The 19594-nt window shown below is 37.3% G+C and overlaps 1 protein-coding gene across 5 annotated transcripts in view; it reads left to right on the forward strand.

The window, feature by feature from the left end:
• Positions 1-220: 220 nt before the first annotated feature.
• The window catches only part of SF3B1 (splicing factor 3b subunit 1), a 37920-nt gene continuing 18546 nt past the window's right edge, over positions 221-19594 (forward strand). Inside the window, exons 1-6 of one of the 5 annotated variants that reach the window (XM_027125154.1) lie at positions 221-374; positions 11753-11919; positions 13256-13360; positions 13734-13848; positions 15324-15379; positions 15687-15766. In XM_027125154.1, the coding sequence (XP_026980955.1) occupies positions 347-374; positions 11753-11919; positions 13256-13360; positions 13734-13848; positions 15324-15343 (435 nt within the window). In that variant the 5' untranslated portion in view covers positions 221-346 and the 3' untranslated portion in view covers positions 15344-15379; positions 15687-15766. Of the gene's footprint in view, positions 375-11752; positions 11920-13255; positions 13361-13733; positions 13849-13899; positions 15767-16739; positions 16911-19594 lie in introns of those variants that run through there. The other 4 variants (XM_027125140.1, XM_027125121.1, XM_027125144.1 and 1 more) reach the window with 4 other exon arrangements.

Genomic DNA, 19594 nt, shown 5'->3' on the forward strand with positions numbered 1-19594 from the left:
ACCGTAATGTTTCTTTCAGTGACTGTTTTTAACTGCCCTGGTATACCCTGGTGTAATCCACTTTACTCCAGGGCAGAGTTACTCACATTAAGGAACCAAGGCTCACCTAACCCTTTTCTGGTTTACCGGGAAAACCGCCTCCGGACCCCACCCTGGCTCCTCCCTCCACCCACAATGCACCTCTCTGTTCTATCTAGGTGGCTGTTCTGTCACGTGTCATCGACGGAGCGCGCTCCCGCTTGGCGCTTGCGTGGAGAGCGGCCCCCAGCTGTTTTTCTCCGTGGCAGCGGCGACGAGCGGAAGTTCTTGGGAGCGCCAGTTCCGTCTGTGTGTTCGAGTGGACAAAATGGCGAAGATCGCGAAAACCCACGAAGGTAAGCGGTCTTTTCCTTGTTACGTAGGTTCTCCGCTGCCCAACCTGCTAAGACTTTGGCTTCCTAGGTTTTTGCCTCTTCCTGTGGTTCCTTTTCTGGGGGCCCGAGCCCGCTCTTCAGGGCCCGCGTCGTCTGCTCGGCGCCAGCGGCGCAGGCCACTGCCCCGCGTAATGGCGTCCTACTCGTACACCCCCGACAGGCGCTTTGTTCATGTTCGGGAGCTGCTGCTTCAGCGTTGTTTTTTTTCTCTGACCCGGGGGCCTCGTTAAACGGCTCTCTGAGGAAGATTCTTGGGCAAGGGAGCGGGGAAGAGCGCGTGGGAACAAAGTCTTCCTCGCCTCTCGGAACTGCCGTTGGCATAGTTTGTGCATGGGAGAGCCATGAAAGCACTGAAATACGGCAGCCGCTTTCCGGGCAGCCTTCAGTCGAGTTTAGTCAGACTGAGGCCCATTACTCTTAACCTTGGTTAATCTGCATGACTTCAGGCGTCCAAGATACTTACCTCGGTTTTTTTTTGTTGTTGTTCGAAATGATTTGGGAATAAAATCTGGTAGTTTTTCCCTCCCTGGATCACTTTTAGTATAATATGGGTCGTTTTCTTCCTCCAAAGAAAGCAAAGGGCTTTTTCTTCCTACCATATTATAGGTGGAAGAGAGAAAGGCACGTTAATGGCCAAAGCATTTGAAGTAGTTGGTCGTTTTGTGGAATACAGAGTATGCATTAGGAAAATGTTGGGAATAGGCTGGAGTCCCCCGTCAGGGAGTATCCAGAAATGACAGGAAGTAGGGTCACTGTTGAGAAAAGATGAGGCATGGGAAGTTGGAGCTGCATTCCTTGATTTCTGACTTGGAATCTGAAATTTTCATAAAACACGAGCTTCCAAGAGTCACTATTTCACACATCGTTTCTAGGTTCCTGGCTCGGGGTTAGTCTGTGAGAGGTAATGAAGACTAAGGCCATCAAGTTTTACAGCCTAGTGGGGAAACAGATATGTATACATCTTCATTTTTATATGAGGCAAATGAATGCTTAAAAAAAGTATAAGCAACATGTTCTGGGAACCTGGGTAACGAACGGAGTAATTAATTTATACTTAGGGCTGTTTCATAGAGGAGGTGAGGTGTCCCTGGTCTAAAAGGATCAATCGGTTTTAAATTAGGGGAGGACATTTGAGTCCGAGAGACCATCTTGTACCTAGGCAGTGAGTCGTGAAAGATGTGTTTGAGTGGTTGGCTGTAGCAGGAAAAGAGAATGCAAGGAGGGAAAAAGTAGATGCATTTGGAAATGTTGGTTGGGGCTATTAATAATTGTATCACCTATGGGAACTGAACTCTAGCTTTCTGCAACTTAAGAAACAGGCTAATGAAGTGGCAATAACTTTAATATTTTTATTATTCTTGTTAGGTATTTGGGATTTAAACAGTGTTTTAACCCTGAAGTGTTTTTTAGGCATTTCTGTCTTTAGACTATCTCAAACATACTTTTTGCAAAATAATTAGAAAAAGTAAGGATGTTGGCTATTCTTGTTTATTCAGGAGTAGATTATTTATTTGGGGCATTTTGTGGCTTTGATTACTTGTTTATTGGTATCTTTATCATAAGATACTTTTGGATAGGAAAATCAAAGTTATGATTAGTTTTCCTGCGTTTTAGAAACCCAGTTGAAAGTTTTGGTCTACAGAAGATTGCAATTCATTTACCAAAATTGCTCTTATTTGGGATTATGCTTCCTATCAATATGAATTAGCTGAGGCCATAAAGAAAGTATTGGAGCATTCAGTTTCACATCTGAATACCGTCTGTATACAAGATATTGTCCATCACTTAGGACTATAATACAGTGGGATGAATGTTAGTGATGAATGTTACGTAGTTTCTTGCTCCTTCCTCATGACATTTTCCTGGAGAACGCTAGTCCTTCAAGGTCCATCTCTGTTTTCACTTGTTAAGCCATCTCTGATAACCTGGAGCAGAATTAGTTTCTTGGTGTTTGTTTTTTGTGCTGCTACTGCAGCACTCTATAAATCGTTATTACTTAGAATATTCTATTGTGTTAAGGTTTTCTCTTCCACTTTGAAGTTGTGTACAGAAAGTGTACTTTGGTATCGACAGTACCTTGTGCGTGATGAGTGCTGAATATTTTATCAACACTTATTGAGAGATTAATTTATACCGTAAGTATTAAGGGTGTCACAGAAAGGGGACACAAACTTGAACGATTGGGTAGGTTTGAATACATCTGTTTGGCTAAGATAGGTGGGAAGTAGGACTTATATTTTGGGAACCTCCTGAGCTCAGAGGAGGAAATGTTAGGTTAGCATCAGATTAGGGAAGGCTTTGGACGCTGAGCTAGGTTTCGCTTTGGCCTTCGGATATCTACAGGATAAAGTGCCCTCCTCATTCTCCCAGGTAACAGATTACTTCTGTGATTTAGGAAAGTCATTGGTTGCAGAGTGAAGGATGACCTAAGGGAGTAAGGGCAACTTCTTAGGCTATTGAAGCAGTTGAGAGGAGGTTTTGAATGTGAACCTCAGTGGAGCAACTTTTTTTTTTTTTTTTTTTTTTTGGGCTGTGCTGCTCAACTTGCGGGATCTTCGTTACTGCACCAGGGGTTGAACATGGGCCACATCAGTAAAAGTGCCGAGTCCTAACCACTGGACTGCCGGAGAACTCCCTGGAGAAACTTTTTACAATGTGTAATACTTGTTTAATTTTTGTCTTAGAGTTGTCTATCATGTTGCCTTTTTAAATAAAGATTATATAATCTTTTTGTTCTAAATAATGTTGCTGGTAAAGACATTGCTCTTGTACCTTATAATTTAACAATAAATTATTAAATTAATGGCTGCATCAGTACTTTGTAATTGAGTCTTGTGAAGTAAGTAATATTGTCTTTAAACTGAAGTAGGTTATTGTTGTACCTTCCAATGTGGTTCTTTTCACAGACTATTACTTCCCATCATTGAACCAAACTGATAACTTTTTTTTGTTGTTGTCATGTTCCTTTCAAATATTTCTGTTAAGATCAAGCCTTAACATCCTCTTTAACCAACCCAATTTTTTTATCCTGGGTCAGTGTGGCTTATGCTTTCCAGTGTTGAAATATAAAAAGAGCTGGACTTATTCAAGTTGAATATAATCCCTTTATGCATGTTAAATTGTGTCAAGTGTATATAGTTATTAATGTGCATAATCTTGCCATTCAGCAGTTCTTCAGCTGTTGGTGATTTTGGCCCATGAGAGAATACACACTTTTCTGTTCGGAAAGGAAAATAGATGGATTATCCAGAAATCCCATATATTGGCTTGTTTTGCCACTATCCCTTGAATGGATTTTGGGGGGCATCACAAGGCTGAAAAAGTTTTCTCCCTTAGTCTCTTGCTTGCAAGAATGGCTTGGAATAATCATTTTGTTACTCTGAATCTTCTGAGATTTTTATTTTCCTGTGTCCAGAATAGTTACTGTTTTGGTTTTGTAGATATTCAGGATGAATGTTGCTAGTCAAAATAAAAAGGAAAAGAAATTGCTTAAAGATTTTGAAAAAAATTTTTCCTGTAGAATTATTTAAGAATTAATTTCATTGATATTAGTTAGGAATTAATCATTTAGGAACTGTTATCTGTAGTGTTTAGTAAAATAATTTACCATTATAGTTAGTTGTCCTAGTGGGGTTTTGTTGAAGGAAAAGATTGAGAGTTGGTATACAGAATATACTTTCTATTTTTCTGGATGTCTTTTGGAGGTCTCATATTTGAGAAATCCTTGCTCACCACCTGCTTCTGATTGGTGGAGATTAGATGTCACTTATGGGCCAGACTGAAAGGTGTCAGTGAGTGATTAACATCCAAAGGCTGTGACTGTGTAACACATAATGAACAGTAATTAGAACGTTGCAAATAATACAGATTAAAAATGAGGAATAAAGATTATCTTTATTCCTCAGGAGGAGGAATAAAGGAGGAGGAAGTCCTGCAAGCTGGACTTAGCAATGTGTGAGACATAGAAGAAAGAAAAGGCACAGAAAGGGAAACCAGTAGAATGGAATTGGTGGGGAGCAGTTAAACAGGTGTATCAGATGTGACCAGTGGTGGTTTATCTCAGAGTTTGATATTTAGGTCTTAGTTTAAAATACAAACAGTAGGTTAGATGTTGCCCATCTTTTAAAAGACCCCTAGTTCCAGCAGTACTGTCTTTTGATGTCAAACTCAGTTCCTAGATAAAACATTTGATGTATTTATGTCAGAAAAATGTCTATAATTTTAAATTTTAAGTTATCACATTTTTTGGATTATAAAAGTAATACAGTAATTTTTAAGTAAATGAAAAGTGGAAATTTATTTATTGAGTGAATTGAGATTTCAAATGGGCCAGTTCACAAATTTATTCATTAATTCACACTTAATTAATTTTTATCTCCTAGGGAAGGATTTGTTCTCTGATAGTTGAAAATATTCCTAGGATCAGAATTCCTCCCCAAAAAGAGGGGTTTCAATTGAATAATAACATTTATTTTTTGTAGCTCATTGGAGCAAATTTAGTTTTTAAAATATATATATTAACATTTAGAAGATTTTACGTTACCATCATTTGCAAGATCAGTAAGGCTGGAAAAGAAAGAAAATGACAAAGAAAAAGAATTGGAACTTTTTAAGATTAAAGTTATTACGTAAAAGAACTAAAAAAAACTGTTTATGTGTAGCAGAGGACTCCATTTCAGAGAAGAGAGAGCTTTTATTTTCTGTTGCATGGGGTCAGAGGGTGTGGTTTCAAAGGGTTAGAAGAAAGGAGAACCAAGAATGAGGAAAAAGGGAGAAACTTAAAACTATGCTTTTAAAAAATTTTAACTTTTTATTGAAAATTGAAAACATATACAAAAATAGAATAGTAAAATAAACCCCCACGTTGTGCCCATCATCTAATCATCTTGCTTGAACAGTTGTAAAGGCAAGGCCACTTTTGTTTAATCTCTTCACTTGTCTTTTCCACCTTTCCCATTATTTTGAAGCAAATCCAAGATGTATCATTTTATCCATACATTTTTCAGTGTGTATCTCTAAAATGTAACAACTTTAAAAAATACCATTGTTGGGAGTTCCCTGGTGGTCTAGTGGTTAAAATTCTGTGCTTTCACTGCCGTGGCCCGGGTTCAGTCCCTGGTCGGGGAACTGAGATCCCACAAGCTGTGTGGCGTGGCCAAATAAGAAAAAAAAAAATACCATTATTGCACCTAAAATTAATATAATAAAATATCCATCAGTGTTGGGAATCAAGTTCCAAATAAAGTTCATACATTGTGATTAATCTTAAAATCTTTGTTCCTCCATCTCTTTTTCTTGCCATTAATTTGTTGCAGTATCTTTGTCCTGTAGAGTTTCCCACAGTCTAGAGGGAAAAGAGAAGATGGCAATAAAAACACTCACAACTTTCTCTTAGACTCTCCCACCACTACTGCTGCAGTCAAGGTGTCAGTAGGCCCACAAGCAAGGGAAGCTCCAAGAATATTATTGGGTTTTGAAGTGAGCACAGTTCTGAAATCATACTTCAGGTTTAGGTTGGACTAGCCATGGCAAGGAGCTCCAACAAAGGACTTGCAAACTCAGGTGCCCGTCCCATTATAATTTTAATGGCAATGAATATAATCTCAAAATTTTCTAATAAACTTAACTACTACCTGAAATAGTTTTTTGTGTGTGTGTCATTTTTTTTTTTTGGACTCCCAGTGATAGACATACCTTAAAATACGAATACCAACTTAAGAAAAACCCCGTTTTGACCCCGGTCAAAACCCCTTGACCATTTACCCTCAAGGATCCTCCTTTAGTGAGGCTCTTTCGGGCTCTTTGGTAAATAAAAGTCTAATACTTAACTAGTACTTTGATTTCTTGTCTAAGGCTTTTTTTTTTTTAACCACTTCCAACTCTGAGTATTTGAAGGACTATGCATAATTTTAATTTTAGGATTCCAAATCTGCTGTCAAGATAAGGAATCCCTGCTTTCTTTTTAAGTGTTCAGCATTAGTAACCAAGAGTCCTACTATAGAAGCCGCCTTCCCCCTCAGTAGACTTTACTGAAGATGGGGGTAGGGTTGGGTGGAGAACAGAAGTGAGGCTTTCATTCAGATAATCAGATAACTTAGAAATCCATATTAGATGTTTCTACCTTCTGTTACCCTTTCTTTAACACCATAAAACTGTGGAATTTTATAATTTTACTTACCCCAGCTTTTCTTCATTTTACTTGTTCTCTTAATTCCTCTTATCCATTTTATTTCTCAAAATTCTTCTGTTGTACAGAATAATTCAGTTCTCCTCTGTCCTTAAACTTGCTTAAGTAAACCAAGAGTTTGTGATAAAATGAAACAAATACTTGTTATAAGACCCGGCCATCCTGCTCATAGGTATTTACCCAAGTGGTATTAAAACGTGTGTTCACACAAAAACCTGTACACTGATGTTTACAGCAGCCTCTACAAACTCAAACAACTTGAATGCCCCATAGAGAATGGGTAAACGCGCTGTAGTACAATGGAATGCTACTTGGTAATAAAAAAGCGCAAACTTGATGTGCACAGCATGAAGGCTGGAATATTTATGGGTTTGGGTGGATTAGAGTGCCAGCTCTTGGCAATCATATGTGTGGCCACTAGGCGGTCCTAGTCTATGGTGTCTAGCAGACAGTGTTCATTTTTTTTATTTTCACATCTGAATGTCTTGAATTACAGAGATGCTAAATTGGAAAGGGATTAGGTGGGGACAGATTAGCATAAACATTTCCTTCTTTGTTTGCCTCCTCAAGTCTTTTATTAAAAAAATTTTTTTTTCCTTTGTGTTGGATCTTCTTGCTTTGTGCGGGCTTTCTCTAGTTGCAGCGAGTGGGGGCTGCTCTTCGTTGTGGTGGCTTCTCTTTGTTGTGGAGCACGGGCTCTAGGCACTCGAGCTTCAGTAGTTGTGGCACTTGGGCTCAGTAGTTGTGGCTTGCAGGCTTTAGAGCGCAGGCTCAGTAGTTGTGGCGCACGGGCTTAGTTGCTCCGTGGCATGTGGGATCTTCCCGGACCAGGGCTCGAACCTGTGTCCCTTGCACTGGCAGGGGGATTCTTAACCACTGTGCCACCAGGGAAGTCCAAGTTTTTTATTTAATATCTTAGACCTCTGGTTATTCTTTTGAATATATTCCACCTCATTTTTTTTTCATACTTGGTATCAAGTCTTATGCATTCATCGTTTGCTATCAGAAATTATCTATTTGATTATTTTTAGTTCGTATTTTAAGAAAGTACAGGAATACCTGCATATCAGTAGCTGTAATTTAGTGTTAGCTTTGAAAGTAAGGAGTTAAAGACAACTTTTTTCTCTTTCCCAGTTTTTTATAAACCCTTGCTGGGAGAAAAATTAGAAAATTTACTTTTCTTTTTTTTTTTTCTTTTTTTGCGGCACGCGGGCCTCTCACTGCTGGGGCCCCTCCCGCTGCGGAGCACAGGCTCCGGACGCACAGACTCAGCGGCCATGGCTCATGGGTCCAGCCGCTCCGTGGCACGTGGGACCCTCCCGGACCGGGGCACGAACCCATGTCCCCTGCATCGGCAGGCGGACTCTCAACCACTGCGCCACCAAGGAAGCCCAGAAAAATTACTTTTAATGACTTCTACAGATTGAAAGTTACATTTTTATTATGAAATATAATACAGGGAAGTGTAGGAAAAAGTGTTATGAACATAATGTAACGCATTGCCCAGCTTTACCAATTCTTAATATTTTGCTGTATTCCACAAATTTTATTTATTTTGGAAACAAAACAAAGTTACCTTATTTATGAACATATTGATACATTTGTTTGTTCATAAATATTTGATTGTATTGTGTTTGGTATTTTGGCACAAGTTTTATTAAGAAATAATTACAGGGTTTTCTAGTTTTTAATTCTGTCACTTGTATAACTGCTGAGTTTTGTGGAATCTATTGTAATTTTGTGGATAACACGATTTTTGTAAATGTGCTGCAGTTTACAATGCAAAACAAAATCCACTAGCTTTTTGGACTTTAATCCATACAGACAAAGATACAGAAATAGTAACTGGTTGAACTATATACATAACCTGTTGAAATTTAGTAATGAACCTCGCCCTCAGAATTTAACCATGAACAGCTGCCTAGCCCCATTTGATTCAATAAGTATCCAGTCACAGTTCATACAGGCTTTATACAAATGCTAATTCAATATTTGTGTACCTTTGTAAGAAAACTGTTCCTAATCAGTAAGGACATAAAATCAGTAGGTAAAATTCAGTAGATGAAAGTAGTTCTGAATAAATATATTATCCAAAAAAGGATAATAGCTATTGAAAACTTATAATGGAAAAGTTCTTTAGAAGGAAAATAAAACTGATGTGTTGGTGGGACAGCACACTGCACAATGATAGGTGTGGTGTGATGCAATTTTTGTGAAACAGTTCCCCTTCCTGGTTTTTTAGTTGTACGTGACCTAGAAGAAAGTATAAAATTGGTGATTCTGGTGAGAGTGGGCTGGGGCTGGAAATGGAGGGATGACGGGCTAGGTATGAGTTTCCTGGGGCGTTTATTAATAATGTGGAAGCCTGGGCTCATACATTGGAGGTTCTGATTTAGTGTGTCTGAGGCTTAGGAGTCTGTCCTTGTAACAGGTGCCCCAGGTGATTTCGATGTAAGTGGTCAGTAGACCACGCTGATGCTGTAGAGGGGAGATGGCATACTATTTGGCTGGCCTGATTGACCCGTTCATGTTTCTTGCCTGGATCCTGATGGCGGTAGCATTTGTGGTTCTTTAAAAGAACCTATTTACTTAAAAGTGATACATGTACCTAGTGGTTGGAAAAAAAAAAAAGCTTCAAACATTGCTGAAATGGAAATGCTCAAAAAAGGAAAAAAAGAAGGGTAGATCTCCACTCACCCTTTAGCCAATCTGCTAATCCCTGAGAGGTTTCCTTGTATTATACCAGGGGAAAAAGTGTTCTAGGGGGTGAGGGAAGGGAGCAAATATGGGTTAGAACTTACATATATATATATATATATATGTATATGTATATGTATAAATACTTAAAACAGAAGCAACAGTAGAGAGAATAGTAAAATGAATCAGCCAGCTCAAGTGAGGATATTTCTGTTTGTGATTAATCGTGGTGGAGGCCCCTGGCTGCCTGTGCTGCTGTAACAGTTTTGGGGAGAAATGCAGGAAAAATGCGTGGTGCTGGCGGTGCTGTGACACAGTATAAAAATTTTGAGATGTGTTTACAAACTGGGACTGCTAATTTCAGTGTTAACCCTATTGCATTATATTGAATTTCTGAGACTTGCTGCCACAAGCTGTGCCTCAGACTAGATAATGTTATTACATTTTCTACTTTAAACCACACCCAATCTTGAGGAACTAGAGAAGGTTTTCTCCCTTAGCTGGGGGAGGGGGTTGGCCATTTGTGCCACTTGAATTTTTTCCTTTTGGTCCTTGCAAACTAGTAAATGAGCTTTTAAAAGCTTTTTAAATGACTTAATTCAGTTGAAGGTAATGAGCTAGCACAAGCTAGCACAAATTGAAACATCTATTTGTTAGGCCACAGATCACTGGCAGTAGAAACTCTTTCTCTTTACACATGTATATGTTATTCATATTATTAAAATGAAACGTTAGTTTGTAATTTAAAGTTATCTGTTGTCTGGAAAGACTTAAAAAAAGGTTGGAAGACTAGTCAGTATTCAAAGGAGACTGAAGAGACATGACAACTAAATGCAATGTGTGGTTCTTGATAGGATCATGGATCAAAGAAGGGACCATCTATGAAGGATGTTAGTAGGACCATTGGGGAGATATGAAACTGGATTGTATTTTAGATGATGTCATATCTAGGTTTAATTTCTTGAGCATGTTAATACTGTTGTGCTTATGTAGGAGAATGTTCTAGATCTGGAAATACATGCTGAAATATTAGGGGTTTTAAATGGTTTAGAAAAGTTGCATGTACACACACGTATTTGTTTTATGTCTTATATACATAAACAGTTGATGAATGTAAGTGAAGAGTGTGGGTGTTCATTGTACTGCTTTAATTTTTTTCAGTCTTGAAAAATTAAAAAAGCAGTTGAAAAGAGTTGATACTTCATTCACCACATTTGCATCTTTTTTTTTTTTTTTTTTTTTTTTGGCTGCTTTGGGTCTTCATTGCTGTGCATGGGCTTTCTCTAGTTGCGTCTAGCGGGGCTTATTCTTTGTTGCAGTGCGCAGGCTTCTTGTTGGGGTGGCTTCTCGTTGCAGCACATGGGCTCTAGGCGTGTGGGCTTCAGTAGTTGCAGCACATGGGCTCAGTAGTTGTGGCTCCCGGGCTCCAGAGCTCAGGCTCAGCAGTCGTGGCTCATGGGCTTAGTTGCTCCACGGCATGTGGGATCTTCCCAGACCAGGGGTCGAACCCGTGTCCCCTGCATTGCAGGCAGATTCTTAACCACTGCGCCACCAGGGAAGTCAACCATGTGCATCTTCTGAATGTCAGACCTATGGCTAGACATGGTGTTTGGGGAGTGAGACATGGCAAGAGTTAATTCATTGTTAATTCATTCATTGAATGCTTAAGTGTTTCATGTTCATTATGTCCTTCAGTCCTTAAAAGAAAACTTTATGTTGTAGGAAACTGAGATACATAGGTTAAATAACGTATTAATTAGCAGAGAAAGAGCCTTTGAAGGCATACATTTTAAGTCTAAAGCTCAGACTCTTAATCATAAATCTAATGTGATGGTGGTTGCAGCCAAACTGTGTAGGGCTCTGTATTACGTGTTTAAGAATTTAGATTTTATCCTTTATTGTTTTGCTGTTGAAAATGTTTAGGACATCACCTAGGAGCTTGTTAGGAATGCAGAAACTTGGGTCTGATATGATATAGGCCTGCTGCATTCTAACAAAATCAGAACGTGTAGATGATTTGTTGCCCATTTAGGTTTGCGAACCACTCTCCACAGTACTGTTTTTACCTTTCTGGTAGTGTTGAGTTTAAATAATCTTCAGTGTTGTACTTGGTCCCTTAATCAACATTAACAGTATTATTTTTTCAAGCAGGAAAAGCTTAGAATTCAGCAGTAGTATAATGAACTTTGGTAACCCATTCTTAAGGTGAGAGTAACTTGTAGTTGGTGAAGTAGTAAGCACCTCCTCTGTGTGCATAAGTATTGTCTGTTGGGTGGAGGTGTATTAAATTTATTAAAAATCAATACTTTGTATAGTTACTCTAACCCCTTATGGAATGATTATTTTGAAGTTTCTGTATTTAGAAGAGTTTTTGATAATACTCAGTAGAAAAATGCATTGTGTTGAGTGCTCTTTGGAAAATGAGATTAAGAAGATTTTATTAATTTTGTTATAGATATTGAAGCACAGATTCGAGAAATTCAAGGAAAGAAGGCAGCTCTTGATGAAGCTCAAGGAGTGGGCCTTGATTCTACAGGTTATTATGACCAGGAAATTTATGGTGGAAGTGACAGCAGGTTTGCTGGATACGTGACATCTATTGCTGCAACTGAACTTGAAGATGTAAGTTACAAAGTATATAAACAGTCCAAGCATTATTTTGAAGGAGAGCAAGAAATATAAAGGAATCTTCTGTTTTGAGTCATCTGGTTTAATCTGGGGAGACATCTTAGAGATTGGGAGATCTTCCTTTGGGAGGATAAAACTGTTGAAAGCGTCCTTCTCTTCTAAGAAACTTCTGGAAGTGCTCAGTTCTGAATCTTTATGTTAAAACTAGTTTGTTTATCCAGCAAAGCACCTGGAAATCATTAACCATTGTAAACTAAATCCTTATTGTTACCTACTGAGCTCTATCTAGAGTAGCCCAGTGAGAAGTGACTTCATTTTAAACAGCCGTCTGTGCTTGTGACTTTTGATTTCTGACTTGTTTCCAAAAAACTTGGTGCTGTTTTTTCCCCCCTTGGCATCTTAACATGAGTGGACTCTTTCTTGTTACTCATATTAATGGGCTTTTCATGCCTAATTTAGTTACTCTGAAGGGGGACTGCCTTTCATTTTGAAATACATCTCTTAAAGTGTTTTCATATAGTCCACATAGCTTATACTTTGTCACACCATTTTCAAACATCCAAATTTGGTGAAATAGCTGATCATTTTCGTGTGGTTCAGTAATCTACGTACATAGATTATGAAACTTGTTATTTTTATGAAATTCAAGCCATATTTAATTTTATGGTTAGAACTTTTTTTTAAGAAAAATTTTAAAGTTCCAAAGGCAAAATTTCTAGAAGCTGATCAGTCTTATATTTGCATTATCGTACCTTAATGGTAAGAGGCAGTGATGGCTCTGTGTTCCAGACGCTGAGCGGGAAGTTGTCATTTCATTTTTGAATAAAATTAATGAGCTGTTAAGATCTTGAGATCTATCCATTGTTGCACTTCTTACCTTAGTAAAATAATAATATAACATTGTTCTGTTTAAACGTACTATTAGGGAAATAAATACATTTACAATTAATTACATTTTACTTGTTTCTGTGGTTAAATCATGTTTTTTAAAAAAGTTAAAAAGACAAGGAAACTGGAGAGTTCTAAATAAGCTGTTTGTATTTTCCAAATTTGAAAACAAATTTCATCATGCGCTCTGTGAGAAGATGAAATGCTCAGGTTTTTCTAGTCCATACCTACTTTATTTACAGAAAGGATTCCTTGTTTAGTATTTTTAAAAGAATATAGAGAACTAAATTTCTTTATTAACTTTTTGAGTTGAAAAAAAAACCTAAGTGTTAACAAGTTTCATCACGTTGTCTTTTGATTTCATATTGAATCTTTGTGTGTTCTTTCTAGTTTTTAAGTTCTGACGTTTTTGTTTGTGGCTTTCTGGGGGCATTCGTTGCAGGATGACGATGACTACTCATCATCTACAAGTTTGCTTGGTCAGAAGAAGCCAGGATATCATGCCCCTGTGGCATTGCTTAATGATATACCACAGTCAACAGAACAGGTGATTTTTTTTTTTTTTTAAAGTCAAAACCAAAGTTTATTCAGCTAAAGAAAACTGAACGTCTTAATTCCAATGGAAAGTCACATATTTTAGGAATCAAGTTATTACAGTGTCTGAGGAGAGTTGATTTGGGAGAATTAGAAATAGTAGTTTATTTCAAAAAGGTGATCATTTCATGAAGGATTGAACTATGGAAATTGTCTCATTTCCATATGCCTTATTTTTTCACATTAGCATTTATCTGAAAAATGATACATAATATTAGGTATTTATTAAACATTTTTACATGTTTTATAATGTTCTGATTTTTGTGTGTGACATTCTCTTTGGTTATTTAATAAGTGAGTGTTAAGTGAGACATACCTCTTTTCAGTATGATCCATTTGCTGAGCACCGACCTCCGAAGATTGCAGATCGGGAAGATGAATACAAAAAGCACAGGCGGACCATGATAATTTCCCCAGAGCGTCTTGATCCTTTTGCAGATGGTAATTCTTTCCCACTTTTCTATAAGTATTCAGAAATTTATTTGTGTTAAGTTGTCTTTAGCCCTTTGATTTTTTTTGGCATGCTTATGAATTTGCTTTTCTTTTTAAAAATCCCCCTTATAGATTTGTATAGATTTGGTTGAAGTCACAGATGCCATATTCTTCATCTTTATAATGCCAGTTTTCTTTCCAGGTAGAAGGACAAGAAACTAATGAGCCAATGCCATAGAAACGCAAAGGGTTAAAGGTTTTTCTTTTACTTTTGTTTTGGGTACGCTTTCTTTACTTTGAACAAATGTGTTTTTCTGCTCAAAATACTTTCAAATTATTGAAAGTTTTCATTCCAAGTCTTAGATTTTTAGGATTGTTACTTTTGAGAAACTGTTTCCACATTAGAGCTCCCCTCATATTGCTCTAAATATAGTTTAGTAAATGCACCTACTTTGCTCTAAGCATACTTAAAGTTAAAACAAAAGTATGTATACAAAGACTTTGATATTTTTAATAGTTGGAGTCTGTTTTGCTAATTTTAGTGTGCAGGTCAGCACAAGGGGCATAGTGAGCCTGATGGAAGCTTTCCTCAGGTGAGTGAGTTTCAAGATCAAAGTTAGGTGCCTGTTTCTTAAAATTAGATTCTGCTGCAGGTTTACAAATTAGACTTTCAGCCTGCATGAATTAGTAGGGATATTCTTTTTTTTACTTGCATAATTGTAATTGATTTAAACATGTATGTCAGAATTCACAGGCCCATACTAACTGTCCTTAATTTCTTTCCTACAGCAGTACTGCTATATGCCAGTCCTGTCTGCATTCTTAAGGGTGCAGTTCAACACATCCTCTCTAGATTATGGTGAAAAAGTATTCCAAAGGAAGTCTTATCAGAGATAGTGTCAGAAAGAATGACACTACCAATTGGGCATGATCTTCAGCATAGGAAATGTCTTAGACCTTTATTAGTTTTTCCTAAATTGTGATGCTATACTACTTGTATAGCTAATTATCACATTTCTAAAACGTAGTGTGCCTCTGTGAATCTTGTTATATATTGTTTGGGCTTCTTTAAGATATTTTGAAGTTTGAAAAGCAAATACTGAAACTTTAACCAAGAGACTAACACATCTCTTTGTACACCACTTTTTTTCTGTATGCATCATAATAACTGGTAGAAGTAATATATTTCAAGTAATATGTTTCCAGTTGTTATTTATACTTTCTGAGAAAATAAAAATATGTTTCTGGGTCAACAAAAAGTAAAAATCATGAAGCCCTTTTTAGTAACATGACATCAGAATAAGATTAGAGGTATATTTTTAAAAATCAGATTTTCTAAACTATAACTGTTTTAGAACATTGTATGAAGAACTTATCTAGTCATAGTTACTTGTAGTCAGGATTTTAACAGCTTGCAACAGGTAATGTTTTGAATATAAATATCTTTCCAAAGTGTTACTAATGGTAAAGAGATAATTTTCTAGGCTTCTATTCTGCTGCTTGAAGTCAGAACTGCTGATGGAGACAAAGGCACGAAAGTGTACGTATTCCGGATTAGCAACCCAGGAACCCATCACTTCTGAAGACTCTAAACTGTGCTGTCATTTTGTTTTTATATGCATTAAAATATTTGTTTTAAACTGCTGTAGATATGTTTGTGTTCAAACAGGTTAAATTGATCAGCAAACTCAATAAAAAGTAAGATGTGTAATTATTAAAGTTTTCCATCAAAAAATAAATTAAATGATTATGGAATAATGTAATATTAGAGCAGGGAAGATAAATCAGTTGAACCTAATTATCTTTTATTTATTGTACTCTTGTCCTGTTGCTGTTCTTTTCTGCAGGAGGGAAGACCCCTGATCCTAAAATGAATGCTAGGACTTACATGGATGTAATGCGAGAACAACATTTAACTAAAGAAGAGGTCTGTGAACCTGCTTTTTATTTTAATGGTGTTGAAAGAATGTAAAGAAAGTTGAGATTAAGAGACTTTCATGTTTCCTTTTTATTTGCTGCACAAGTAATATTTTAACATTATTAATAAAAATTAAGTTGAGAAAGAACCTTATTCAAAATTCTAACACCTCCCAAATTAAGCTTTTCATATTTCTATACTATCCTTTTCTAGTGCCTGGCCCCTTGGCCACATGTATATGCATATATATCTTACAGTGGATATATCTGGGGGTGGATTGATGGTGTGTGCCTGAAGTCAGTGTATAAGGGAAAAGTCAAAGAGTAAAATCATTTTTTGAAAAGCCTCTAATTCTTCCATAAAATTTAGTTTGAATATGGGTGGAGAATTCTAACGAATTCCTGCTGGCCTGCAGAGATTGCGGTGTTTTGTTCTAATAGTTAGTTTTCATAACTTTATTATAAATATATAATAGATTTGTTTGTTGGATGAATTAAATGCGGTAATGGAACCCTACTTTAAAATCATAGGCTAAATAAATGTGTATTTTTTGTGACTATATTATATATAATATTTCATAGTTATAACAAAATTTTGAAAATTTCACTTTTATTGCTTTTCTAACTTATTACATAGTCTTAATTACTATTTATATGAGTTTTATGTAAAACTGTTTTTCATTGGAAGCATTTTGGTTCACTACCATTGACTGAAGATTTTACTTCATTAAGTGTATATAAAGCAGTGCGCTCTATGTAATAAATTCTGTATTTGCTCATTTTATATACTGTGCGGAAAGACAGTATATAAAACTTGAAAATACAGGAAAGAGAGGGAAAATAAGGAATGGGTCCACCAGTAGCATAGAAAGGAGAATGAGTGAAAAATAACATGGCATTATATAGAAATGACTCTGCTAATGATATAAGAATATATTGAAAATGTTTTAAAGATGCTCACTGTTTATTCAAATATTTTTCAGAGAGAAATTAGGCAACAGCTAGCAGAAAAAGCTAAAGCTGGAGAACTAAAAGTCGTCAATGGAGCAGCAGCATCCCAGCCTCCCTCAAAACGAAAACGGCGTTGGGATCAAACAGCTGATCAGACTCCTGGTGCCACTCCAAAAAAGCTATCAAGTTGGGATCAAGCAGAGGTAATTTCTTTTTTTTATTTTTTATTATTACTATTTTAAATTTATTTTTCTCATGGAATATATTAGTCTGCTTTTGTTGACACAACAAGATAACCACAGACTGGGTAGCTTAAACAGAAGACATTTTCTCACAGTTCTGGATGAAGGTGCCAACCGGGTTAGTGTCTGGTGAGAGCTCTCTCTCCAGCTTGCACACATCTGCCTTCTTGCTGTGTCCTCAAGAGGCCTTTGCACACGTGGAAAGAGCGAGGGAGCTCTGGTGTCTCTTTTCCTATAAGGACACCAGTCCTATCAGATTCATGTCCAACCTTGTGACCTCATTTAGCCTCATTACCTCACTAAAGGTCCAATCTCCAAGTACAGTTACAGTGAGGATAAGGGCTTCGACATGACTTTTGGTGGAGACATAGTTTAGTTCATAACATGGGGTAAAGGAATGTTCCTTTTGGAATATTAATTATAGATATGTAAGTATGTCACGTTATGTGGAGGTTGAGTATAACAGTGGTCTTCCTCATTTTTTAGATGGATTATTTAAGTCTCTGACCACAGGTGTCAGATACATAATGCTACTGCGTTTCCTTCATCAGTTGATTTTCCTAGAAACTTTTTTTTTGGTGGTAAAATGTATATAAAATTTACCATTTTTAACCATTTTTAAGTGTTCAATTTGGTGGTATTGATGACACAGTGTGTGTCAAGTACCACCATGATTTATTTTCAAAACTTTTTCATCACTTCAAGGAAACTCTGTGATCATTAAGCAATAACTCTGTCCCCCTCCCCTTCAGATGACTTTTTTATGCTTTTCTCTGTGAAACCTGTAGTACCTCCTTAGCTGCTGCTTTTTTTTGGGGGGGGGGTGGTTCGCAGGCCTCTCACAGTTGTGGCCTCTCCTGTTGTGGAGCACAGGCTCCGGACGTGCAGGCTCAGCGGCCATGGCTCACGGGCACAGCCGCTCCGCGGCATGTGGGATCCTCCTGGACCAGGGCACAAACCCGTGTCCTCTGCATCGGCAGGCGGACTCTCAACCACTACGCCACCAGGGAAGCCCAGCTGCTTCTTTTTTAGTTTATGACTTTGCTCTCTATTTCCCTCTCACCCCAAATAAGAACAATTAAAAAGAAAAAAGTATACATATTCCCACTGTGAAATCTACTGGTATGCCTGTATATGTTCTCGTCTTTGCTTTTCCTTCTCTTATAATGTGAACTATTGGTACAGGTTGACCATCTAAAGCTAACCCATCTGCTTATGTGCCATTTCCCATCTCTTATTACTCAAGGACTCTCATGTAACATCAGTTTTTTTCTCTGTACTCTAGGTTATTATCATGAGCAAACACATTTTACTGATCTTCATCTTTAAAAACAAAAAACAAAATATCACAAGAAATCTTCTCTTGACCATAACTTCCCCTTCCAGCTACCATCCCATTTCTTGCTCTTTTTACCACAAAATGCTTTGAATGAGTTGTGTATCTATACTTGTGCTCTGGTGCTTTTGCCTGCATTGCTCCACCAAATCCTCTTTTGTCAAGATGATTTAACCTCCTCATTGCTAAATCCAAAGATAGGTCTCAACCCTCATATTACGCAGCATATCAGTAGCATTCGACATTCTTTGATACCCTCTTAAACCAAAAAAAAAAAATTTATTTATTTATTTACTTATTTATTTATTGGCCACGCCTCATGGCATGTGGGATCTTAGTTCCCCAACCAGGGATTGAACCCACGCCCCCTGCTTTGGAAGCACAGTCTTAACCACTGGACCACCAGGGAAGTCCCTTGGTACCCTTTTCTTTCCTAGCCTCTGAGCTTCAGTCTTTCTTGATTCTTGTAATACTCACTTCAGTGACTGCTGCTTTTTAGTCTTGTTTGCTGGATCTTCCTCAGCTTCCTAAAATTTGGGGTACTCTAATGCTAAGTCCTCAGGTCTCTTTTGCATCTAAACTAACTCCCTAGGTTCTAACTCCTATCTTTACATACTATATTTATAAGACAACTCCCAAATTTACAAATCCATCCATACTTCTCTGTTCTTCATACCTGACACATTTACTTTGATATGTATTTGATAGGCTTTTCAGAATCAGTATTTATAATAAAATTGATTTTCTGTACTCACTCCCTCCAGCCTGCTCCCATGTCTATTGGCTCAAACCAAACCCTTAGAAATCATTTCAGGGTCATCCTATACTCCTCTTATGCTCTTCCCTGGCATCCTATCCACAAATGCATTTTGTTGGCCCGACCTTTAAATATATTCAGGATCTACCCACTTTCCATGACCCCACCACCCTAGTCTAAGTCACTGTTGACTCTAGCATAGGCTACTGCAGATTTATTTACAAATAAGGAAAAATGTGTCAGGCCATGGCATTGTTTTCCCAAACCCAGAATTGAGATACACTAAACCTAGCACATAATTTCCAAACAGTTTAGTTTTAGATCTTGAGGAGTCTCCATTTGCTTGCTGATATATGAGAGGATTTGGTTCTGTATAATATGTTATTACTAACTTAAATTCTGTGGTTGACATTCACTGCAAATTTTAAAAACTGACATTCAGTGCAAATTTTAAAAACAGAGAAAGAGAAACTTGTCCTTTTGGTATCTGTTTAACTGAAAAGGAGACCCAAGAGTTGATGTCTATCTCATAAAAGCTGTAGAGAGTCAGAC

This window comes from Aethalodelphis obliquidens, unplaced genomic scaffold, assembly GCF_003676395.1.
Source record: "Aethalodelphis obliquidens isolate GAN/ISIS:26980383/991018 unplaced genomic scaffold, ASM367639v1 scaffold2, whole genome shotgun sequence".
Lineage (NCBI taxonomy): Eukaryota > Metazoa > Chordata > Mammalia > Artiodactyla > Delphinidae > Aethalodelphis > Aethalodelphis obliquidens.